At 55.2% G+C, this 25,817-nt stretch overlaps 1 protein-coding gene across 1 annotated transcript in view; it reads left to right on the forward strand.

The window, feature by feature from the left end:
• EFNB1 (ephrin B1) overlaps positions 1-25,817 on the forward strand; it is a 51,125-nt gene that overhangs the window by 11,486 nt on the left and 13,822 nt on the right. The window contains exon 2 of the mRNA XM_074147872.1: positions 20,513-20,790. Within this exon, the coding sequence (XP_074003973.1) occupies positions 20,513-20,790 (278 nt within the window). The remainder of the gene's footprint in view (positions 1-20,512; positions 20,791-25,817) is intronic.

Below are 25,817 nucleotides of genomic sequence, written 5' to 3' on the forward strand. Positions count from 1 at the left end.
GCTGCCAACTTCTTGTCGGGGAGTGAGAATCTCTTTCCTCGTTTATTAAAGATGAAGAGATTTGTTGATAGTACGAATGGTTTCCTTACACGAGGATGGGGAGCGGGTGACAGATACAAGAAGGGTGGGATAATTGCTTCCAGATGCTGCCGGTGCTGTGTGTGTTCCAGCGCCCTGCCAGCTCCCAGCAAAACCCAGGAATCAGCCTGAAAAGCGGGGCTGGCCCGAGTGGTTTCAAAGAGCTCAACTCATGATGGCAAAATTGATTTCACCGCATCTTCTGGTGGCAGGAGCCGTTCTGTGTGGACATGGGAGCTGTGGCTGGGGCTCCCCCCCGGTTCCGCCAGCCCCCGAGCTGGGGTTTTATGGAAAATGCCAAGTGCGGCGGGACTGGGGCTGCAATCCGGACTTGGCAGCGCCGGCCGCATTGTGCACGGCAGGCGGCTTTCCCGGATCCGCACCGGAGGAGGCTGCCTCCTCTGCGCCCGGTTCCCCACCGCCTGGGGATGCTTGTGCCGTAAACACCCTGTTTTTTTGGCATCTGGGCTTTCTTGCAGAGAGCATCGTTGTGCTAGCAATAGCATTAATGATTATTTATTGGTTCTTAATGCCAAATAATGTCAACATCTGGCTAACGCAGCGCACATGTGGCTCGTGCGGTGGGGCATCTCCGGGCGTTCGGCGTTGGCTTTACGTGCTCGGTGACTTAGAGGAGGCAGCAGCCGTTACCCTGCAAATGGTGGGTTGTTTTGATAAACTCCCCCGAAGGTAGAGATTCTTGAAGGGCTTTGCTGCTGACCTTCTTGTTAATTACTGCTCTGCAGCGCCGGGAGGACCAGCTGAAAGGGAGTAATGAAGCGTTGTCATCCGGCGTGCTCAGCCCGGCCAGGGCCCCGCGAGGAAAGACGCCTTCCTCCCTTCTGCACCGGGGATGTGTTCCTCTCTCTGCATTATTTATCCAGCCGGTTCCCCGTGCCTGGTAGATCAGAGCCTTGACTCATAAGACCTATTTTAAGGTTACGGTTCTGACCTTGATTTACACCGGCAGTGGGTGTCCATGCAGGATTTTTCCCAAGGTAACCTCAATAGAGGTAAATCCAGCGGATGATAAAGGGGCTGGGGAAGAAAAGGGAGCAAAACGGGTTGCTGTCGTGTTCTTTGCTGATCGACATGGGTTTTACTTCCCCACGGGTTTCCCTGCTTTTAGCCCCAGACAAAGCTCGGTGGGAAGGAGAAAGGAAAATGTGAATGGAGGGAAATTTACTACTCCCGTGATTTCTGTCGTGCTTCTGAAGGAGAGAGTTGAGTCAGTTTGCCTGGTACCAGCTAAGCAATTCCACCTCGTCCCCGGAGAACGTCTGAAGTCACGCAGGGAGAAATAATGCCTGGGGTTAAAAATAGATGCTGACAATAGGAAGGGAGGACTGGAAAAGCTCTGTGTCAGGGGAGGTGGACAAAGCCTGGCCAAAGGCATCGGGGTTGTGCTGTGCTGCTAGAGCTTGGCTTTAGTGGGTTAGACTGGAGTTAACTCCTTTGCGCTGGTCATAACCTGGAGTGGATTTCACTCTTGGGTTTGGATGTCAGTCCATCAACCCCAGGGAAAGCACCTCTGTTTTTAACGGTTTTGCAGAAGTTTGTTAGTGAGGATGCGGTGCCGGCGGGACCAGGGCTGGGAGGAGAAAGCAGCTCATTAAATCCTAATTGTTTGAGGAGGGCAGGTGGGACGTGGCTTTGGCAGAGGAGAGCCTGGCACGGGATGGAAATTTTTCAGCTCCCCTGGCATTTTTTTTAGGACTGATCTGGAGAGCGAAGGACTTAAACTCGACCTGCTTCGTTGCCAGCTGGGAGTTGTGCCCTGCCAAAGCGCTCTGCCAGGCTGTCCCAGTGCCACCAGTAGCCGCCTTGCTGGGAGCGGAGTGTGCAGGGTGCCGCTCGGCTGGGGACAGTGGCAGTGCCGAGGGGACGGTGCTGGGCGGTGCAGGATGGTTAATTCTGCAACCCTTGCCCGAGGCTTTTGTTAGAACTCATTAAAACCATCTGTGGGTACCAGAGCCTGACCAGAAAGCCTGGGCAGTAGCAGAGACTGGGGCAGCCCGAGTCCCCGTCCCCGTGGTGGGGACACGGCCAGTGCTGTCCCTTCGGGGTAGCTGCCAAGCAGTGGGTGGGAGGAGAAGGGGGGGTCACAGCTCCCGCTGGAGCAGGACCAGGAGCGATTCCGGCTTCTCCCTTACTTTAAAGCTTTTTTTTTTTTTTCTTTCCCTCCTGTTTCTTTCACTCTGGCAGCCTGCTCGGCCCTCTCCACCGCGCGAGATGCTGCGAGTACAATAGGGCTGCGAGGTGGGGCGGGAGGGTGGAAGGAGATGAAAGGGGAAAAGTAAAATTGGAGCATGTCTGGAAGGGCATTTTGATGTAAATGGGACTTTTTGATAGACTCTGAGAAACACCGGGAGAAAGGGCACCGGCCCCCTTCGGAGCGCTGAGCTCCGGGCTCGACTCATTCATTTGCTGGGGGAAAAGGGTGGTTTTTTTCATCTCCTGTTGGGTGCACCCACAGCTCCTACCGGTCTTCCCCATCCTCATAACCACCCGTGTCCTGGTGTTGGGCAGCCCCGTGGGGACGTCTTAACAAAATCCAACGAGCAGAGAGTCCTGTTCAAAATGTGAAAAGCAGTGGATGAGCCTTGGGAAAGGCAGATGGCTTCTTGCAGCCCAGGGCACGGCTCCATCCCACCTTCCTCCCCCGGCAGCTCCTGTAAACCTTTCCCCTTCCTGGGGAGGGTGTGTGTTTAATCCACTCTAGTCCTTTTGATCCCAACCCCTCGTCCTTGGCACCGTCTTGGCAGCTCTCCTGTGTTCGTGGAGACGTGGCCTTGCCATGAGTCATTCTCCTTCCTTTCTGCTGCTTTTTTATTTTTTTCCCTTTTCCCTCTCCTGAGAGAGCACTTATTAAAAGGAAGCAGCATATTCATCCAGGAAACAAGAGCACAATAAAGTATCAACGACGTTTATACTTTAAAAGGCATCTCCATCATGGTTGTTGCTGCTGCTTTGACAAGCTGGGGATGGGAGGCTGGTAGTGGGGGGCCGGGGATGCTCCCCGTGCGCATCACCCCTGGGGTCCCTGGTCCTGCGTGGCAGTGGGCAGCCCTTGGGGAGGGGGTCACCGGTCTCCTGTCACCTTCCCATGTGCTCACGTGCTTCTGCTCGGCAGCTACTGACCCTGGCCAAGGCGAGAGGAGGAGAAATGAGGACGTTGCTGCTTCCCGGAGAGAAGTCTGACAGGTTGGGGGGGCTGGGAGGGGAGAAGCGGGAAGGTCGGTCGGAGCTGGCGTCTGTGTCCCCTGCACCGTCGCAGGCGATGGTTAGCCCGGGAGGAGACCTGTCACTTCTCATCTGCCTGTTCCGGGCTGAGCCCCGTGGCTGGGCTCGGTTCCTCCCTGCGCTTCCCCGCTGCCGCGTTTCGCCTTCCTTGGGTCGTCGTCGTTGCACACCGAGCTGTCGACAGTCGGAAAATTTACTGCCAATATAAAACCATCAAAAAAAAACCCCAAAGTGTTAGTCGGTAAAAATGGCAAGGCAATTACAGGGGAACTTGTTTCTTCCTCTGACAAACTTCTGAATCAGTCCTTTAATCTCTAATCTAGGTTTATGGTCATCTTTATTGAAATGCTGGGCTCTGCGGAGAGTTGACATGTATGACCATCATAAAGCAGGAGTTATGGGAGTCCAGAATTGCCTTGATGGTCCAAGTGTCTGCAGGAAGCATTTTTAAAATCCGTAATCGGGATTTATTGACCATTGTGGCTGAAACTGTCAGTAGAAAATAAAATAATCAGCCCGGGACTTTTTTTTTTTTTTTTTCCCTCTTTGGCATTTGACTCCTTCCACATATTCTTAAATCATTTTGTGTCTTGCCTACACGCTCAATGCCTTTCTAACTGGGGGGCTGTGGGTGAGAGGAGTGGGTCCAGCCCCGGTTGGTACCAGATGCCGTGTCTCATCCCATCCAGGAATGGGCTCCCTGGTCCTGTCCCGTCCCTGAGTGCTCTCTTGCCTCCCTGTCCTCCTCACCTTGGGCAGACTGAACATCTTCTAGTTGGTTGTACCAAGGTGTGTGGTGTTCGTGGGCATGTCCGTGGCATTCCCGTGGAGGAGTTGGACATGGGGCAACATGCTTGCCTGGAGGAGGTATCTAGGCTGGTTTGCTGCCCTGGGGTAGCTGGGTCCTGCGAACATTATGTGCTTTTTGGGTTTGTTTTGTTGTTGTTGATGTACATAACAGGAAACATAGGCTGTGGGAAGGTGTCCTCCTTATCAGGGAGGGGACCAAAGTGGCTCCTTGTGTCCGCCCTGGTCTCCCATCGCTGGCCTGGCACCGGGTGTGGAGTCTGTCCCGCTCCTCCTCACTGCTTCTGGGAAATGGAGACTGCCAGGACCTTTATCACTCAAACTATCAATCTCCATCCAGTTAGGGCAGCACTGAGACCAGCGCACGAGGCCAACAACGCATTTTTCTACAAGACAACTAATCAATGCCAGAGCCGCAATGGAGCCTGCGCTCTCCCTGGGTGGCGTGGGCGATGCTGAGCTGCCCTCTCTCCGCGGCGGCTGCGTTGGCCACCCCAGCGTGCCCATGGCTCTGTTCCCTGTCACAGCAAACCTCAGTGCCCCGGAGCTTCTCCTTGCGAAGGACCTTGGTGTTAAATCTCTTTTTTTTTTTTTTATCTTTTTGGATAAGCTAAACCCACTCAACTTCCCCCCCGCCCCCCCCCCCCCCCCCCCCACTTTTTTCCAGCCTTCAAATCACTTCCCTGCTTTGTAGTCGTTCCCTGTCCGACAGGGGCTGTCCAGGCTGTGGATGCACGGTATGGATCTCACCGGTGCCCGGTGTTTCCCTGCTCATGGCTGCAGGATGCATCCCAGAGCTCCAGGAATCCAGAGGCAAAACTCTTCTCCAGCCCAGAGCATCCTCCTGGCCCATCCCCATCGTCTCCAACGGCCCGTTTGCTCCCCACTAACCTGGGACCATAAGAAACCACCCGACGGTGCCAGGTCTGGAGTTAGCCTAAAATAGTCTGCTCGGGTTGATAAATATCTCTGTTTCCGTTTTGTTTAACAAATATCTTCTTTTATGGCAAAGCTTTTTGTTAAGCTCTCTCATATTATCATTGCGCTTAATCATGCAGGGTGACTTCTAAAAGTACTTTTTTTTTTTAAAATGCCAGTTTTTATCCAGGTTTTAAAATTGAAATTCATTTTTTATCCAGAGGCAGGATATAAATGACTCTACTAAAATTAGATTAATCCTAATAAGAATGTCAGTTATCATTTCTGAATACATTAAATTTTTTTTTTTTTTAATTTTACATGCCTCTTTAGCTATAATTGCTAGTGTAATTTCTTACATAGACATGGTGTGTCCTCACGGTTGACAGAAATACTTAATGCAATGTCGACACTGCAGTAAGTTCCAAATTAGTGCGTCGCAGTCGCTGCAAACGTTTTGAACTTTCTCCTTAATAAGTTTAAAAAAAAAAAAAAAAAAAAAAAAGGCACCTTAAATGCCAAGCAAAAGACTAAAAATGTGTTTAGCTCCTTGGAGTAAAGCAGGATGGTTGGAGGCTGGAGCCCTTCGGAAGGACCTTTTACGAGCTGGGAGAGGGGGGCAGAGAGGGAAGGGGGATCTGAGGGTCCTAGGGGACCCCGGGGAGGCGAAAATCCCTGTTGCAATAAAAGAGTTGGCAGCATCGGCTCCCAGCATGGTGGCATCCTGGGGATGTGTCCCCGTCCCGGTGGCACAGCGTGCAGTTGGGCGAGGACCGCAGCCGGGAACGCCTGAGTTAGCGGGATTTTGGGGTAAGGCTCTGGGGAATCGCATCTGGCAGCAAAGCTGGGGGGGATGAGCGGTGGGGGGGGGGGGGGGAAAGGAAGTGGTTGGGGGGAGACTTTGGTCTCTCCTGCGGCATCTCGTCAGCTTTCTTCCATGCGCGTGGGTGGCAACTCGGAGGTTTTGGTCTCGGGGGGGTGGAGGAGGATTGTGAACGCTCCCCGTCTGTGAGCAATTGGAAACTGCTGCACGTTGGGCTGGTGGTGGAGCGGCTGTGAGGGCGGCAGGCTGGGTCCTCTTCCTCCTCTTCCTCCTCTTCCTCCTCTTCCTCCTCTTCCTCCTCTTCCTCCTCTTCCTCCTCTTCCTCCTCTTCCTCCTCTTCCTCCTCTTCCTCCTCTTCCTCCTCTTCCTCCTCTTCCTCCTCTTCCTCCTCTTCCTCCTCTTCCTCCTCTTCCTCCTCTTCCTCCTCTTCCTCCTCTTCCTCCTCTTCCTCCTCTTCCTCCTCTTCCTCCTCTTCCTCCTCTTCCTCCTCTTCCTCCTCTTCCTCCTCTTCCTCCTCTTCCTCCTCTTCCTCCTCTTCCTCCTCTTCCTCCTCTTCCTCCTCTTCCTCCTCTTCCTCCTCTTCCTCCTCTTCCTCCTCTTCCTCCTCTTCCTCCTCTTCCTCCTCTTCCTCCTCTTCCTCCTCTTCCTCCTCTTCCTCCTCTTCCTCCTCTTCCTCCTCTTCCTCCTCTTCCTCCTCTTCCTCCTCTTCCTCCTCTTCCTCCTCTTCCTCCTCTTCCTCCTCTTCCTCCTCTTCCTCCTCTTCCTCCTCTTCCTCCTCTTCCTCCTCTTCCTCCTCTTCCTCCTCTTCCTCCTCTTCCTCCTCTTCCTCCTCTTCCTCCTCTTCCTCCTCTTCCTCCTCTTCCTCCTCTTCCTCCTCTTCCTCCTCTTCCTCCTCTTCCTCCTCTTCCTCCTCTTCCTCCTCTTCCTCCTCTTCCTCCTCTTCCTCCTCTTCCTCCTCTTCCTCCTCTTCCTCCTCTTCCTCCTCTTCCTCCTCTTCCTCCTCTTCCTCCTCTTCCTCCTCTTCCTCCTCTTCCTCCTCTTCCTCCTCTTCCTCCTCTTCCTCCTCTTCCTCCTCTTCCTCCTCTTCCTCCTCTTCCTCCTCTTCCTCCTCTTCCTCCTCTTCCTCCTCTTCCTCCTCCCCGGGCCCGAGGACTGTTTTATTTTTAGGTTTAAATCCCCAGCTTTCCATAGCGCTTTGTTAAAGCTCCCGCTGGAAGCAAGGGCCATGTGTCCCGGCAGTATCTGGGGACATCCCTGGGGAAGGGGCTGGAGAGGAGCACCAGTCCCGAGATCTCCGTGTCTTGGCAGCATCCCTGACACCCGAGCTGGCACTGGGCTTTCTGGTTCCTCTCCTTCTCCTGTTCCCAGCAGGAGGTTGTACATTTTATTAAAAGTTCAGCCCTACGTGTATCTGGCCTAAAAATAAAAGCGAGTAACGAGCCAGATCTCTTTCGGCAGGAGGAGAGGTTTAAACCTGACACTCTGGTGTTGTGCTGGCCTCTCTCCCAGCCCGGCTCTCAGCTCCCGCTCTGCTGGCTAGCCCTCAACTGGGTAAACTGGGAGCAGTGGAGAGACAGGCAGGGGGGAGCAGAGGGAGTCCTAGCCCCTTCCAGTGGGGAAGCCGTTAGGAGGATCTTTCTCTTTGCTCTAGATAAGTAGAAAATCGGGGCTTTTACACCTGAACGGGACCTTTCAGTGAAGAGGGAATGTGGGTAACCCTAGGAGGAGGTTTTGGGGAGAAATGGGCGGTTTTCTTCCCCATTGAGCACGGTCTGAGGTAGAGGCTGGATTCACGCTTTCTGGCAGATCTTGCTCACCAGGCTGTGGTGATCACTCACAGTTTGTGTGCAGGCTGAAAAAGTGTGTGTGTGGGGGAATAATCTTTTGAGGTTTTATGACTCATCTTTAACTTTTTCTCCTAGACCTAAACCAGACCTGTCCACCCCGTGGTGTGGGGCTGAAGGTCCCAAGACCAGCGCGGCCACGATAGGGCTGACTCAGGGGTGAGGAGCACTGGTGTGACCTGGTTACTGGGGCTGTAGTGGACATCTGTTGGGGTGGTTGTACCCATGCCCTTCGTTATAATGGGGTGGTTAAGAAGGTCTGAAGTTAGAAGGCGGGCTGCAGTCGAGCGAGTTCCCGGTAATGACATGAGGGCTGAGGGATGGTGATTTGCAGCTGCCTGGGAAGATGGCACTTCCAGGCTGAGCCAGAAAGACAGAACTCGTTTGGCCACATCTGGGAGCCGGGAGATCAAAGGGCCCAGGCAGTGAGTCAGGGCGGCGCGGCGAGGGGTGACGCCGCTCCCCCGGGGGGGGGACACAAGGGCTGGCCAAACCCGGGAGACCTGTTGGTACAGGGCAGGGCATCCCGCAGCGGGGCTGTGGGTAACCATCCATCCACAGGGTTCTCTCCTCTCCCTGCCCAGTTCCTAATGTTGGGATTAATCCTTCAAACCACAGCATCGCATCCCCGGGGCGAGCCTGAGCCCCAGCCATCCCAGGGACCTGCGGCGTCCGTGGACGATGGCTGTCACCCAGCCTTTGGTGGGATCTCTGGGGATGGAGGTGCAAACCCTGGCGCACCCTGGGGGGATCTTGGGTGCCAGGGCAAGGGGCTTCCCAGGGACCTGGCCGAAGGCAGGAGGTCCCTACTGCTCCCCACACGTCTGGGCTTTATTTTTGAGGAAGTCTTCAGAAAAACGGGTGAGGCTGGTTGCCCCGGGACTAGTTGCCCCTCTCCCTTGCTTTGGAGGTGGCTGTATGGCCAGTGCAGTGGGGAACTGGGGAGCCAAGGGCCTTGGGGACCCCTCGTGTACCCCTGGGGATGCAGCACTCGGTGTTGGCCGGGTCGGGGTGCAGTAGCACACCCAGCCACGGTCCCACAGGGGAGGTGGCTGATTTTGGGGCTCCCAGCTCCAAACTGGGTTTGTGGGGTGCAGGGCTAGCCAAGGTGTCAGATCCTGGGGTGCAGGGCTGGGGCGCGCAGAGGGAAGGAGCTTCCTCTCTCCCAAGGACTAACCACAGGCTGTAACTTCATCTCTTGGCTGTTTGCTTTCAGTTCTTCGTTTTTCCAACCGAGTTGGAAAAGTGAGAGGTGGGAAAGGGGCGGGGGGGGGAAAGGGAGGGTCTTCGGAAAACACCAGGGTTGGTGTCAGGTCTGGTGGGCTAAGCTCGCTCCCCCCACCTTCCCCTGGACACCCCCCCCCCCCCCCCCAGCCCCACATTGTGGAGGGCTGCAGTTTGCCTCCTTTCTGTCCCGGCTGGGGGATTAATCTGCATGACAATTAGCGGGGCTTGGCAGGGGAGGTCTTGCTCTTGGGTTCCTTGGGCATATTCCTGCCGCTGCCGCTTTCCTTTCCAAGTGGGCGCCCAGCCGCCGCCATGTCCCCTGCCAAAGTAATTCTTTGCTTTGGAACCGGGAGATGAAATCTCCTCCGTCTTACTTCAGAAGAGGGGTCAGGGGAAGGAGTTGGGAACCCCGCTGATCCAACCGTGTTCCCTTTTAACCTGCCTCTCCCTCTCTTCCCCTCCCCGGCCTTCGGATGAGCGGGGCTGCAGCCAGGGCACGGCCGTCCAAACCGAAGCAAAGTCAAAAAGGAAAGAAGTTCTTAGGAATTAGGAAGAAATTCTTTCCTGCGAGGGTGGTGAGGCACTGGCCCAGGTTGCCCAGAGAAGCTGTGGCTGTCCCATCCCTGGAGGGGTTCAAGGCCAGGTTGGATGGGGCTTTGAGCAACCTGGTCTGGTGGGAGGTGTCCCTGCCCAGGGCAGGGGGTTGGAACTGGATGGTCTTTAAGGTCCCTTCCAACCCAACCCATTCTATGATTCTGTGAAAAACACATGGAAGTGAACGGGGAACCTGATCTCCTTCCATCAGATCATTTAATATCAATAGCATCCCGCGCTCAGGCTTTGGGTTTGTGCCGCTTCTGGTGCCGTCTGGCTTTTGCGATGGCCTGCTGGGGTGCTGGGCTCCGCTCCTTAGGGCTTTCCTGTTTCCTTGGGGTGGGGGTTTTTTTTTGGGGGGGGGGGGGGGGAGGGGATGGTGGTCATGGCTTACAGCATCCAGCTGCCAACCTCTGGAGGGGCGGCCGGGGGGGTACGGGCAGGCAGAAGGTGAGCCGCTGGCTTGCCCACTCCCCGGCCCCCGCCGCCGCTACCCGCGCCTCATTGTCTCACTTCTCTCTCCATTCCTACGCCAATTAAAGAGCCGTGTTGCCATTCATGGCCCTTATGGTTTTGTTCAGTTGTCTGTCAGCTCTTGTCAAGCCCTGTCCCCTTCCCCTCCCCCGTTTTCAAAAACAAAACCCCTGACAAACCCCCCTTTGAATCCCCTCTTACCTCACTCCCAGCGTGGGGCCCCCATTGACGGGAGATGCCGGCGGCGGCGACGGGGAGACCGCTCCCCACGCCGCCTTTGTGGGCCACCGGCAGCCCCCCCCCCCCAGCCCCCCGGCCTCCCCGCTTCTTGACAGCATTAATTAGATAACTCAGCTCGTCTTTATTTCTCCGAGGGGAGGTGCAGGACGATATTACTTGAGGGAGAAAAATATGGCTTTTTATATATATTTTTTTTTTTCTTCCCTTTTATTTTTTTGGCCGAGCCTTTGGTTCCGTCACTGGCGGAGCTGCTTATTGTGTCTGAAAAATAATGAGTTTGCAGGAGTGCGGGGGGAGCACAGGGGACCCCCGATGCTCCTTATTCTGCCCAAACGGTGTCTGCACCCCGGGCTAGTGCTGGCGGGAGCTCGTGGTCCCCGGAGCCGCAAGCCACCGGCTGCAGAGAGCGCTGCAGGTGGCAGCAGCAGCCTGCGCCAGCGCTCGGGCCCCAATTAAATCTCCTCCAAACTCCCTCAATTACCAGCTCTTTTTTTTTTTTTTATTTTATTTTTTTTCACTCCCCCCTCGCATGGTTTGGATGAGTAGCATTTGTTTGGACGGTCCGGGTGCAAGATCTGAACGCAGGGGATGCTGCGGGGAGGTGGAAAGATGGAACAGTAGGTGGCTGCCGACATCAGCCCCTGGCTCCTGCGAGGGCTGTGAGCCTTCCTCTTCCTCCTCCTCGGGGCATTGGGGTGGTCGGCAGCCACGCTCTAATTACCCGGAGAAAGCCCTTCCCGAAGCCCTGCCGTGGCACAGGAGGGCTCTGAGTCACCGGGGCCAGCCCGGGCTGCCGGCGGCTGTGGGGCTGGGGACGTCGCCGGCTGCGGTGGCAACCACTGGCCGTGGGCACCAAGGTGTGGCCAGCACCCCACAGTGCCTGGGCTTGCTTGCTTGAAGCCTGAAGCCTGGCTGCTGACCTGTTTTCTGCAGCATCCTTGGTGGCTGGAGTCTTCTTCTGATGGTGAGGACCGCGGTGGAACCACTGCTGGAACCGCCTGGTCTGAAGGCACCTGGGAGCAGAGCAGCCTCCTGAGCTCGACGGCAGAAGAGACCTGTGGGGGATTGTCCTTTTTGCCCAGTGACCTCTGTTAGTTCTCCCTCATCTGGACTCCCCTGCTGTGGCATCTGGTACAGGGACAATAAAAGCAGAATCTGTATGGAGGGGCTTCCTCGCTGCTCGGTGGGTGGCTTTTTTGGCTGAAGAGCACCTCCAGGAGTGGATAATGTACTGTGGGCAGTGGTAGCAGGTGAACTTTTGATTCAGCCCTTGCCTGGTGTTGATCTGGATTCCTTCTCTCCTAGGAGAGGGGTCTGCCCTAGAGGGGAGACCAGACCCTTCTCCAAGCTGCAAGTTTGCAGTTGGAACGTGGGTCCTCATCCTGGCTTCCCATTGTGGAAAGACACCGCGGTTGCATGTGTTTTCATGGTCAAATAGGTTCTCTCTGGTCTTTCTCCATTGGCTAATCAGGTACAACTGGGCCACCCCACTTTACGTTTTTTATGGGCTTGGTCTTCAGAGTTAGAGCAGCCACGGTCCAACTTCTGAACCAAGCTCCGAGAGCCGTGATGGGATCTCTCCCGCTTCCCAGCCAGGGTGGGCAGCTCTGTATGGGGTAAGCAAGATGCTCACTTGACCTTCAGTGGTTGAAGCTGGTTTGGAAGAGTTGTGGTACGAGGCTTTCAATATAAGGCTTATGGATATTAGTGGTATCTGTGAAGGGTTGGAGGAGCCTCCTGGCATTGCCAAGGCCACCAGCTTCCCTGTGGAGAGATGCGAGGAGCGAGTCGGGGCTGGGGCTTCAGCATGGACTTGTCACCTTGACCATCATAACTCTTTCTGGGCAGAGAGGGGTATTTTGGTTTCATTTTTGCCCTGCAGCTGGTGTTTCCCGGCCTTTTGTTTAATTTGAACCCCGGCTTGACTGTGACCTGGAGTCGGTCACGGTGCAGAGCTTTCCGGGGTGTCTGCGCCAAGGTGGGGGACACGCTGGTTTGAGCATCTTTTAGCTTCATCTCGAAAAATGGCATCCCTGGCAACTGGGAAGGGGTGACTTTTGGGTGGGATGGGTGTTTTTATCAGCCTGCGCCGAGCCTTACGGCTGGTCCTAAAGCGACAGGGGGGTTTTGGGGAGCAGTGGAGTTAGAAAATGGCATCCCCGTGCGGGGGGAGGTCGGGGTGCGGGTTGCCATGGCGACCCGTTTATGCCTCACTGATGCGTCGTGTAAATCCGTTTGGAAACGAGAAGGGCCTTTTGTCTTTGGGAGGGTTGAATGGGCCTCATTAAACCCGAGATGTGGAAAAAAAAAAAAAAGAAAAAAAAAAAAGAGCCTTAGAGTGTGTTCTGGGAGGGGGGGACGGGATGGAACGGCCCCGTGGGGCGGCCGTGGGGGCTCGGCAGAGGCGGTTCCCCCTGCCCGGGGATGGAAACTGGGGGGGCTGGAAGGTGCCGTTGTGAATAATCGAAAAAATATCTCTCTGAGCAGCGGAGGCCAAAGGAATAAAGGAGATACGAGGCTGTTTTCAGAAAGTTACCTGAAATTGCTGGGTTCTCTGCTGACCATCTCGGCACCAAAAGGACGCAGCAGAAATAGCAGAGGTCTGCAGAAGGACAGTGGAAATAATTATACATAGATTAGCGGGGGAAAAAAAAGAGATCGAAGGCCCTTTTTAAAGGAGACTAATAATAGAAGAGCACATAAAAGAAGAGGGATATAAAAGTGTGGGGATTCGCGTGCTCCTATTTACCCTCTCTCCCAGTGACGAAGAACTCGACTGAACAAGCGAGAAGGCGACAGATACAGATGGGAGGCAGAGGAGAGCAGGGAAGCTTTTTATTTTAAGTTTTAATTAACTTCCTTCCATGGGATATCTTTGCTCACAAGAATTTAAAGGGAGTCAAAAAGGAGAAAGGGTCCTGTGCCTCCGGGCGCGGTCACTGCTACTGGAAAGGGCTGTGGATGCTGCTGGTGTTACTGGGATGAGGTGGGCCATTGAGTTAAGTATGTAATTTCTGTGTTTTAATTGTCCTTGGCTCTCGAGAGGTGAAATGAGTTGGCTGGTGGGCTGTGGTGTCCCACTGGCTGGGGACCACCACTGATGTGGCAATGTCCGTGGGCAGCCCAGCCCTGCCTGGGGTATCTCCGGAAAACTTGCCCCATCCTCATGGACCGAGATATCTGATGCTCTTGTGGTTCAAGCTCAGAGGGGACCGTGTGGTTGTCCGTGTGTGGTTTGCTGTGATAATGCTGTTTGACTTCAGCCATGGCAGCGGTGCTGTGAAGGTACCACTGTGATGGTCCCGGTGTTTGCTGCCAACTCCTTGATGTCTCTTTGCTCGGTGAAAACCCGGGCTTTGGCAAACGCAGATGTGGCTGGGTGCCACCAGAGGAGCTCTGGAACGATGGCCAGAGCACGAGCTCTGGAGGGACCCTCTGATGGCTGGAGTGTGACCTGGCTGTGTGGCACTGGGGATTCTAGAGGCCTCCTCCGGGGACAGGACTGATTTCTTTTAGCTGGTAGCCGAGTCCTGGGTAGGAGAGTCCCCTGTGCCTGGGCAGCTGCTGTGAAACACTGGTGCTGTGTCCCAGAAAAGTGAGTAAGAATGGGACAGAGAGGCAGCTGTTTAATTTTCCATGCAGCTGGGCATCGGCAAAAGCCCTTGCAGGTTTTGGAGTGTTTTCCAGGAGAACACACCCTGTTTGTACATAGAGTTCTGGCTGCTTTTTACTGGATCTTTTTAGCTCGTGAAGCCGTTTCCCCATCCCTTTTCTGAGATGGTTGCCAGCTGGTATGAGCTGTGGTGGCTCGTGGGAGCCGTGGCCCTGCTGGGAGGACCCATATGCCGTGTTGGTACAGAGAGAGGTGCCAACGTGTTCTTCAGCTGCCCAGATACCAGGGAAACACAGCTCCTGCATGCTAGAAAATGCCATATATACCTCAGTTACTGCTGCTCTCTTCTCGCAGCGCCTCGCTCTGCCCGGCATCAGCAGCCTTCAGTGCCAGAAGTAGATGTCCTCCTTGTAAGATCCAGTTATTTTTGGATTTCTTTGAAGAAAACAGCGTTTAGCATATGTCATCTTGTATGTATGTCAGCATTAATGCTTTAGAGCATCCTCTCCAAGGAGGAGATTGTTGTTAAATGTTGTTCTGTTTTCTGCAAAGCCTGAAATAAGGTGAGGTGCATCGTGTTTCTTGGAAATGGAGAGAGGTGATGCTGCTCCAAAGATTTTGTAGTTCATATTGTTCAATAAGTGCCTGGGCTCTGGGGGCGAGAGATTGGTGGAAAGTGTATCAACCTGTTCTTCTAAAAAAAAAAATTATATTTTCAAGCAATTTACTGGCTGTGTTCTCCCTAAGGAAGAGCTGAAGGACTGCTAACATGTTTGTAAAGGTGCCAGATACCTTATCTGCAGGACAGTTGTGTTGCAGCTATTGCTGTGAACGTGTTAGCTCGTCCATGTTTGACCATGACCCAGTCTGCTCGCCTGGACATGCCCACACGGAGAAGAAGAGGAGCCTGCATGTCAGTGTGTGTGTGTGGAGGAGGGAGGTATCATGCCCAACGCGACTCCTGAGCTTGTTCTGGCCAAACTTGCATGGTTTTCCCTCTCACCCCGTGTTCCTGGGCTTGTTGAGCCTCTAGCAGCGGTGGGATGGAGCAGGTCATGCGGGTGTGATGCTGGTTGAGGTCTGCTGGTTGCAGGAGCCCTGCTGCTGGAGCTTCTTGGCATGACTGGTGTCCCATGGGCCAGCCCGGCAAGCCATGGGCTTGTGATCTGGCAGGAGGCTGGAGGCAGCTGGCACTGTGGGGCTGGTCTTTGCTCACCCGGGGACCACGATGGTGCCATGGTGTGGCTTCAGCTCCTGCCTGGGCACAGCCCGGTGACACGATGGCTGTGATCCATCCCTGGTCCCCAGGCAGCTCCACTGCGTATTTCAGGGCATTATCATCTCTTATCGCTCCGTTCCTCTTCCTCTCCCAGCAAATCATCTCCGTGATGCCAGGATGGCTTCCTCTGACACCGGGCACTGGCCGAGTCCATGGCCCCTCCAGCAAGTCCCACTTGTAGCCCTTGGGTCGCTCCGTCAAGTCCCACTGAAGTTTTTTTGAGCCTTGAGTGGGGTCTAGCCCTCCACCTGGTCTGCAGGGGATTCGGGGTCCCCGCCAGCAGCCCCCCAGCTTGGGGTAGAGGAGAGGCTGGTCTTGAATCCAGTCTCTCTGCTCCGGCATCCCGCTGCCAACAGAGCTCCCCTTGTTTACCCAACTCGGAGGAATCAATTTACAAGGCTCACAAATACCCTTTTCACCTTTCCCATCAGAAAACACCTCCCGAAACAATGAGGAAATTGGATGCCGCCACCTGATCGCTCCCAAGGAACCTGCGGGGCCAGGAGCTGGGGGCCGGGGGGCCTGGGAGCTGGGGGCCACGGGCTGGGAATGCCTGGCTGGGATTCTCCTTGGCTGCTGGCACGGCTCTGCAGGTGGGCAACCCGCAGAGGGGCTTTAAGTGATGAAGCTGGTGATGACCATTGTGGAGGCCAGGGCTCCTGCCTGGCACACTCTGCTCAGCTGGGTGCACTTTGCAGCACCTGCACAAAAAAAAAAATACCTTTTTTTTTAAAATTTAATGGCTGTAGTTAATCTTTCCCACCACCTTTGACACCAGGAGAAAGGATGCTGTGATGTTATCTGGGAGCTGCTAACTGGTGGTAGTACCAATGCTGAGTAAATAGAGCCAGAGCCCCCATTCTCCTCCCAGGTGAAGGGAGAGGAAGAGGAGGGAGTATGTGTGAAAGGACCCCCCCCCCGGGTGCTGGGGGTGGTTGGGGTGCCGGGTACCTGCTTATCACCTTCCACAGCAGGGCTCCAGCACATTCTGTGTATGATTAGCACCGAAAGCACTGGGCTGTCACTGGTGGGACACTGGTGGTGGGTCCATCTCCCTCCTATTGTAAGGGACATGCTGAGCTGGGACAGATCGTGAGCAGGCGTCTGCTCATGTCCCAGGAACGGGGTCGGAAACAGGGTTTTCAGGAGGTTATGGCTTCGAGCAGCAGCCATCCTCCCTCTCAGTGTCCTGTCCCTCTGCCGGACCCAAATTCAGGTTGTCTAATAGACTGTGTGTGTGTGGAGCTGTGTCCTGGAGCGTGTCATTGTGCAGTTGTCAGTCTTAGGCTCAGCATTTAGGATGAGTTGAATTTTGATTTTTTTTTTTTTTTTTTTTTTTTTCCCTCCCCACCTTAAAAACAGGGAAATCAAACTGCAGTGTATGGAGGATACAGCAGATCTCCCCCCCAAATTACTGTGCGTGCTCTGAGGGCATGCTGAATTTCCCTATTAATTTAAAAGATCTGTGCATTCTTCCCAGTTAAGATAAATTTGAAGATGTGTCCTTGTTAAGACAAGTCAGAAGTGTAATTCTTTCTTGCCTTCAGTGGTCCTTCTGAAGTAAAATTTCTCATACTCTGCTGTAACACTGCGTACAGGCGACTTTTGACAATTTTTTGGATGCTTTTTTCTCTGCTGTTCTCGTGACAAATGTTGCTTTTCACGTTCTGTGTTTTAAAGGAGAATTTCCTGGAGAACTGACCTCTTGGAGGACGGGAACCATTGTCAGTCTTCCCTAGGACAGCTGTCACAAGCCGTTGCTTGTGACAAAATAACATATTTTTGGGGAAAAAAAAGAAAAAAAAAAAAATCTCACTGTAGGGTTAAGAGCTCGAAGAGCAATGAGGGAGGTGTTCCACTTCAGGGGTTTCTCATCACCGCTCGTGCTGCCCGGCCTGCTTTTAGAGAAGAGAGGGAGGACACTAAGGGGGAAATGGAGGAGAAAAAATCAGGGAAATTGGAGGACAAAGGGTAAAACGTGTGTGTGCGGGCAGGAATGCGGCTGGCAGGGAGCAGCGGTCGGAGGGAGCACCCCCAAAAGCCCCCCCGCTGCCTGCGATGATGGGCTGCCTGCTTTGGCTGGTAGCTCTGTCTTGCTCGATGATCCCGCAGGAGATCTGGAAAACGTTCCTGGGCGAATTCCCAGGCAGAAGCTGTGTGTGCTCCTGAAGCCGAGACTGAGCCTTCAGAGAAGAAATATAGCTCGTAATTTTATCCTTAAAACTAATAAAACAAACATAGGCCTTCTTTCTGGATTTTCCTGGGATGAAGGAGTGCCAGCAGGATGTGGTGCTTGAGATGTTCTCAGCTCCCTTGATTGCTTTATGGCCTCTCCCCTGCTTAAAAATCAGCTTGACCTGATCCCAGACAGCCGTGCCGTCAGTGCAGGCTGGTGTCGCGTGGACCGGTCGGTTTGCAGGTGTTGGCCAAGGCTTTGGCCAAGGAGGTGTGATAGTTCCTCCTGGTATGGAGATGGGGGATGGATAGGAGCCTTCTCCTCCCGCTCCGGCATTGCAAGACATCTGCATGACTTGTTTGTGGCTTCCTGTTTGGCATCTCCTGGGCAGGAGGGAGCTGGCAGGGGATGGAGGATGGGAATTTGAGTCACTTGGGAGTCCTGTGCCAGAAAGCCTCTGACTCAGCCCCGCCGTGGAGAAACGAGTGTGGGATCCAGCTGCCTCTCGGGGTGGGAACCCGTGAGCGAGCGTGCAAGTGTTCACTTGCGCGGCATGTCTGCGGCCCGGCGTGGGGCGGGGAGGCTCTTCTGCATCTCCTGGGATTGCGTCAGGGCTCCGGCCGTGGGTGGGGGAAGCCTTTATCGCTCCCAAGGCTTTGGAAGCGGCGTGCTGGCCGGGGGCCAGCTGACCTACTTGGTAGCCTGCAAGCCGAGCGCGGCGCTCACCTGCCGGCAGCACAGCGGGGATGGATGGAGCCGGGCTCTGCTCAGTCAGCATCCCACCTGCGCAAACCCTTCAGGGGCTATGTTTCTTAGAATGACAGAATGGTTCGGATTGGAAGGGACCTTAAAGATCATCCAGTGCCAACCCCCCTGCCCTGGGCAGGGACACCTCCCACCAGACCAGGTTGCTCAAAGACCCCTCCAACCTGGCCTTGAACCCCTCCAGGGATGGGGCATCCACAGCTTCCCTGGGCAACCTGGGCCAGGGTCTCACCACCCTCACAGGAAAGAATTTCTTCCTAATACCTAATCTAAATCTCTCCTCTTTCACTTTAAAACTGCTACCCCTCATCCTATCACTACACTCCCTGATCAAGAGTCCCTCCCCATCTCTCCTGTAGCCCCTTTTAGGTACTAGGAGGGGCTCTAAGGTCTCCCCAGAGCCTTCTCTTCTCCATGCTGAACAGCCCCAACTCTCTCAGCCTGTCCTCATAGGAGAGGTGCTCCAGCCCTCTGAGCATCTTCGTGGCTTCCTCTAGACGTGCACCAACAGGTCCATGTCCTTCCTGTGCTGAGGACTCCAGAGCTGGACGCAGTACTCCTGCTCTTTCCATGAGGCTGCTGCATCACCCTTCTACCACAAGTTACGGTTTTTACAAAACTTCATTGCTCCCTGAAAGCTTGGGTGGCAAAGGCGCAGCCACCGTACCCGTGGTGCTGGGGTTACGACGATCCCGACTGTGTCCCCCCACCCCGCCTGATGCCCCATGACCATGGTGCTGCTTTGGGTGTCACTGGAGCCGCCGTGGTGGAGGCAGAGCCGCAGCCGGGCAGGGAGGATGGGGCAGGTAACCCGCCTGAATTCAGCTCCCACCTTTGGGTGAAGGGGACCATTCCCACTGTCCCCTGTGCCTTCCCTCCGCTCCTGGGGCTGGGCAGGTGCAAGGGTTTCACCCTCTGACCTGGCGAGCTGGTAGAGAGGTGCTGCTGGTGTCTGGCTGTCTGTCCTGGCTGTCCTTCTTGCTGCTACAGCTGGCACCGAGCTCCGGAGCCCTTGCCAAGGGCATCGGGGTGTGCGTGGGCTCAAGCTCCGCCTGCCGCCTCTGAGCCCGGTTGGTTGGTCGCTGTGTGGATCTGCTGGGGTTCCTGGAGCCCAGGCTGCTCAGGAGCTGGTTTCAGCTCCCTGGCTTCTTGCTAAGACTTGTACCAGAGCCACGGAGCAGGTTGGTCTTGTGTGTGTTTGATCTTCCTTCCATGGTGCCTGCAGCCCCAGCCGGTGCAGCTGGCTGGGGGGTAGAAGGTGTCCCATCTAGCCATCCAAATGCTGGGGTGGGATGGAGCAGGGACCGGCCGTGTCCGGCAGCGGAAGGGAAAGCTGCGGATGTACAGCCTGCCAAAGCACACGCTTCGGTTTTTGCTGTGCCCAAATTACACGAGGGAGTTGGAGCAGAGATAACTTTGCAGGAACATCCATTCCCACCTTATCTTCCATCAAGAACGCGTTACGTTGCTTACATCAAAGTAGATGCTCTGCTGCCTCCCTCCTTGTTGCCCTAATCCTCTACCTCACATTGAAAAAAAAAAAAAAAAAAAAAAAAAAATCAGAGTCTTGCTCCACAATAATGAAATCTAAATGCTAATTATCAGCATATTGCCTTCCTTCCCTTTGCAGTGCCCTGCCTTCCAGCCCCAAATAGCTTTCCTCCCTCCTTGCTCCTCTCCATCCGGTCCTCCCACGCTCCTGGGCACGCCGTTGAGCCTGGCTTGGTAGAAGTTGTCCTGCAGGATGCTTCCCTCCCTTCCATTTAAGGACAGGAATTCCTCGGGGAGCCAGGGTGTGGAAGGGATCCCTCCCTGTGCCCCATTGTCAGGACTTCTCCCCATACCTAATTATCGCCTGTCCCTGCAGGAAGCTCCTTGCCTGGCCGTCGGGCAGAGCCACGGCGTCTCCAGCCTGCCCGCTCCATAGCTCTTTGTGGGAAGGCTCCATCCCGCTTTGGGTGCCGGGCTTGGGTCTGGGAAAGGTGCTCACCCTCATCATGGAAGGAGGGCTGGGGAATGGGACTGAACCAAGCGAGTTTTTGTTGGTAGGAGCCTACGCTGGCTCCTTGCACGTGCGGTGATGGTGAAGGAAGAGGAGAGCTTTATTTTGGTGTCAAAAAATATCTTGTGGAGAGAAAGTAGCAGAGTTTAAGCACACCCAAAAAAAAAAAGAGAAGTTGTGGATGCTCCGTCCCTGGAGGTGTTCAAGACCAGGCTGGATGGGGCTCTGAGCAACTTGGTCTAGAGGGAGGTGTCCCTGTCCATGGATGATAGGACTGGATGATCTTTAAGGTCGCTTTCAATTCCAACCATTCTATGATTCTATGAAAATAAATGGTGTGAACGTGTGGCTCTGCGGGGGGTGGGACGGGCTGGCATGGCCCCCGCTGCTCGTGCTCAAGGCTAACCTCTCGCTCTTCTCTCTTTCCAGGTTCATGAGTGGGAAGGGGCTGGTCATCTACCCGGAGATTGGGGATAAACTGGACATTATCTGCCCCAAGGCGGAGCCGTCCAAGCCTTACGAGTACTACAAGCTGTACCTGGTGAAGAAGGACCAGGCAGATGCCTGCAGCACCGTCATGGACCCCAACGTGCTGGTGACGTGCAACCGGCCCGAGCAGGAGATTCGCTTCACAATCAAGTTTCAGGAATTCAGCCCCAACTACATGGGCCTGGAGTTCAAACGACAGCAGGATTACTTCATCACATGTGAGTCGCCATCCTCTTCCTCGCTGCCAGCCCCGGCTCAAGGGGGGGTGCCGTGGGGGCCTGGAGAGTGTCGCCAGGCACTTGTTTGCGACTTGGCTGGTGCAAAGAGCTGACACGTACGGAAAATATTTCCCGCTGGATGGGAGAAGAGGGAGGAATGTGTCGCTGGCCAAGCAGGTCACCGGCCCGTATCTGGCTGCTGGGCTGTGCCTTGTCCCCCTGCCCTGAGCACATCCCCTAGCCGGGGTCACCCCTGGCCTGGAGGCGCAGTGTGTGTCTGGAGCTTACTTTTTGCAGCTATTTTCCTCCCAGGTGTTGCAGGGCATTTCTTGTAGGGTTTGCCCTGGGGAGCTCCCAGTGGGACAATTGGGATCGTGAGGAAGGGGGACCGAGGAGATGCTCATCCTCCTCCCTGGGCGCTGCCTGCGAGAGCATCCCTGGCAGTGGGAAGCTGCCGGTGGTGCCTAGTCCTTGCTGTGCTCTAAATGGCTGTAAAAATTCCACATACTGGCCTGTTCCTATTGTTTCTTGGCATAAAATGGCACTACAAAGGGGAGAGTGAAGGAGGGCTGAATTTTCTCGGAGCCCGTGGTCTGTGCGTGCAGGGGACAATCGCACAGGGATGTATCTGCCTGTGCCGGCTCCGGCATGGATGGAGGGAGGGCTCCGGGGGGTTCGGCCTTCCCTAGGTCTGACGGCGCTGGGCTCGGTGATTCCTGCCATCGCTCTCCCCCTGCTCGGCTTCTCCTCAACCCTCCCTGTTTCCGCCTGGCTCGACCCATCGCGTGCGAACCCGCGGCGGAGCAGCTGGCAAAGGGCACGGTGGCCACGCGGCTCCTCTCTCCCCTCGCCACCACGGCCCGGCGCAGAGGTCAGCCGCCGGCGTGGGAGGCGAGTGCCGAGCCGTGGGAAGCTGGTGCTTTCCAGTCGGTAAACAAATGTATTTTTAGCCTGAAATCTTCACCCTCGGAGGGGGTGGGCGAGGATGTTGCAGGCGGCTGGGGGCAGGAGGTGCTCTGCCGTAGCGCGGTGATACTGCCAGCTTGGATTTCCTTCAGGCTGGGGCTGGGGCTGCCTGAAGTTTTGCTGCAGAATAATTTAAGAAAACTAAGTGCACGGAATGCAGCCCGGGATGGGGTCCAGGAGGTCAGCCCTGAGCCCACCCTTGCGTCCTTTGCGGTGAATTTTGCTTAGTGCTTCCTAACGCCTGGCTGAGCAGTCGGGATTGGGAGGAGCAGGGACCGAGGAGATGCTCATCCTCACTGGGGTGGTCATGAAGGGGCTCGCAGGGGTTTCTAGTGACCCGTGCCCGGCATGTCATGGCTGTAGGAGGGGTGACAGTGGGGAGGACCTGGCACAATCACCCCCTCAGCCTGCTTGGCACCGTGGTGGTGCCAGCAGAGACCGAGGGCTGTGCAGGGCTGAGTCACCATTTGGCGGGGCCGGTCTCTCCCGAGAGCTGCTGTCGCTCTGTCACCCTTGCTGGCCAGTTCTGGGGCCATCTGCCTGGTGTCACTCAGGGGGCACAAGTGGGGTCACCAGCTTTGCAGCCATTGGGGCGCGGGCAACCCTGGCTGCAAGCCCAGGGGATGGGCTGGGGATGCCAAAAGCCCTGGCACAGGTCCACCGCTGGCTCCCATCTCCCTTACTGTCGGTAACCAGGGCTGGCTCTAGCCTGGTGGCTCTGGGACCCTGAAAGGTCAGCCCTTCTGCTGTCCCTCAGCTGATGCAAGGCTTAATTCAACAGCAAGATTTTCCTGCAGTGAGCAAAGAGGAGGGGAGAGGGGCTAAATGCACGGCCATGAGCCTTTTGTACGTCGGGCAAACATCTTGAAGCACTTGGTCAACGGCTCCTCCATGCTCAGGGGGTCAAGTTCAAGCAGTGGCACGGTTGTCAAGCTAATGAGAGCTGAAAGCGGGGTCCTGCCTCGTGCCCCACTGGGACCCTCGGGCTGCAAATAGCCCCCAAAGACAAATATGTTGCCCAGAAGGAGCTCGGGAGGCTGACAAAGCTCTGGGGAGGAGAAACGCGGGGGTCCCTCGCATTGCAAGGGCAGTCTGGCAGGAAGGTGCTGGCAAAGGGAATTTCCCGGAGCTCTGAATTACACAAGTTTTAAGGAGCTGCTTTGCATTTCACATGAAAGCTCTTGCTGGAGTTAAATCAACCAGCCAAGGGCAGGTCGGAGGTTTGGCTGAGGCTCTCAAACTCATTGCATTTTTGCCCAATCTCTCTTTTTTTTTTTTTTTTTATGATTCTGCTATCTAGAAATTTTTTCTACATTTGTAATGCAGTCCTGCATTCATCTCAAGGCGAGGTGACTCCACACAGACTGCCATAAACTCCTCTTTATCCTCTTATTTCCCAGTCTCCCGTTGCAGCATCTCAGAGCCTGCATAGGGATGTAGTGAGCGGGCTGCACAGCATCTCTGTGGGGTCCTCCCCTTCTCTCCTCGGGGGGGCTGGCAGTGTCCTCTGCGTCCTCCTCGGACCGTTTCTGACTTTAATTTCTCTTGACTCCTCCGTGCTTTGATGCGAGCCCCCTCGGCGCTGGGAGCGAGCGGCCGCTGCCAGCTGAACTTTGGCCCCTGGGTGGGCCGAGGATGCTCCTGTGATCTGGCCGTACCCTCTGCCGAGCAGCCCCAGGAGCTCTTTCTGCCAAGAAATAAAATAGCCAAAAAAACAAAGTCAAAAGTCTCCTGAGCAGACCACCCACGTGTTGTCTTTTTTTTTTTTTCTTTCTTTCTTTTTTTCTTCCTTTTTTTTTTTTTCCCTTACCCTCCCCTCTCCCCAAGCTTTGCTTTGACACACAAAAGGGTGGTTTTTTTTCCTTCCCTTTTTATTTGCCGGCGGCCCTAAGCTGGGGGGAAGCGATGCTGAAGCGCAGGGGAGCGGGGCAGCAACGGGACGTGTGCCGCTTGTCCCCCACCTTCCCCAGGCGGCTGGAAAACCTCCCCGCTGGAGCCAGGGGGCTTCCCGGGGTCCCTCCCCATTCAGGGTTGCTCCCCCCTCTCCTTGCCCTCGCCTTGGATATGCCAAGCCTTGTTTAGGGCCACTTTTATCACGGAGGGACATGGCCCCAGCCCTCGGCTTAGCAATGAAAAAGGCTTTTGAAAGCAAACGTAACCTCTCCCCGTCCTCTCCGAAGCCTCGCACCGAGCCCCTCCGCGCCAGCCCCAGCCTTCGTTAAAACCATCTTTTCTTCTGTGGGTGATGCCTCTTCCTAAGCCTTTTCATGTAGAACAAGATGTGGCAGCTCCTGCCCGCAGGTCCACGCTGGAGACAGAAGCTTGGTGGAGGATGTAGGGCTCCAGCAGGACATGGGGCACCGTCCCCAGGATGGGGCTTGGAGAGTGAAGGGAAGCTGGCAATTTGGGAATTGGGTGTTTTGCTCCATGGCAGACTTTGAGTTCAGGGCAGCCCATGGTTTCGGAGGGCCACAAAGATGATCAGAGGGCTGGAGCACCTCTGCTATGAGGACAGGCTGAGAGAGTTGGGGTTCTTCAGTCTGGAGAAGGCTCCAGGAGACCTTGGAACCCCTTCCAGTCCCTAAAGGGGCTCCAGGAGAGATGGGGAGGGACTCCTGATCAGGGAGGGGAGCCATAGGACGAGGGATAATGATTTCAAATTGAAAGAGGGAAAATTTAGATTAGATATTAGGAAGAAATTCTTTCCTGTGAGGGCAGTGAGACAGTGGAACAGGTTGCCCAGAGAAGCTGTGGCTGCTCCATCCCTGGAGGTGTTCAAGGCCAGGTTGGACGGGGCTTTGAGCAACCTGGTCTGGTGGGAGGTGTCCCTGCCCATGGCAGGGGGGTTGGAACTGGATGATCTTGAAGGTCCCTTCCAACCCAACCCATTCTATGATTCTTCTGTCCTTGGTCTCCTGCGGCTTTGCCTTTGGTGTCTGGTGGGAGTCTCCTGCCCTTAGCATCCTGTCCCCTCCCTGCAAAACCATCATACGCTGCGGGCAGATGGGGAGAAGGGTGTAATGGTGGCTCTCCCGGGTGGTTCCTCCTGCTGTGCTGCGTGGGAGGTAGGAAGGTGAGGTCCAACAGGAATGAATTCTTGCTTTTTGCCTCAAAAGAAAGTCCTTTTTGGGGGGTTCTTGGCCAAGCACAAATCTGTGGCAGGCTGCCGGAAAGGTCAATGGGGTCTCCAGAGTAACCTGGACTTGCAGACCCATGCATGGATGTGAGTGCTGCCGCCCTTCCCCAGACCAGTGGTGAGGTTTGGATCGTTCACGCTGTCCTCATCAAGGCAGAAGGTGCTTCTGGCTCATTAGCAGGTGTGTGGTTCCTCCTCCCTTTGTCCCTGCTGAGCTGGTAGAGAAGCTGGTTGCTTGTGGATGGCTGAAATGGGAGGGAAAAACATGTTCAAGTGCTTAAAAATAATCCATCTGGTTGCTTTTTGGGCTAGCAGGAGCAAAAGGCTATAAGAAGATGAAAACTGAAGACTGTTTTATGAAGGTGATGTCCCAGAGGTGGAGTGGGGGTCCTGCTTCATGCCTGTGGGTTGGTCGTCTGCCCCAGGTCTGAGATCCTGACCATACCAACGTTTCTCCTCACCTTTGGTTTTTACCAATTGCTGGTGATTTTCTCTGCTTCCGTGGCTGTCTGTGCCCCACTCAAGTAGACTTCCCCCCCTCCCTGGTGTCTGTGCTCCTGCGATGCTCGTGGGCAGCTCTGGCCCCCACCGTGGCTTATCCAGCCGTGCAGGTTCGGCTCTTTCCACCTCCCCTCCTAATTCACTCTGGTTCTTAATTGCGTTTGCTGCTACTCTTTGAACTTGCTCCAGTTTTACTATCTCTGGTAATGAGGTGCCTAGATAGAGATGCATTAATCCCGATGTCCTGGCAGCGGGGCGGCGTGAGGAGGAGCTCCCGCCGTGGCTTCCCACCATGCAGGATCCCTGGATGTGGCCCAGCGGTGTCCTGCCTGCTGCTGGTGCCACTGTGCTCTGCCTCGGGTGACGTGTTCTTCAGCCTAGGGCTCACTTTGTCCTTGGGCATGGTGGTGGTGGTCCCTGGAGC

Source organism: Numenius arquata, chromosome 5 (assembly GCF_964106895.1).
Source record: "Numenius arquata chromosome 5, bNumArq3.hap1.1, whole genome shotgun sequence".
Lineage (NCBI taxonomy): Eukaryota > Metazoa > Chordata > Aves > Charadriiformes > Scolopacidae > Numenius > Numenius arquata.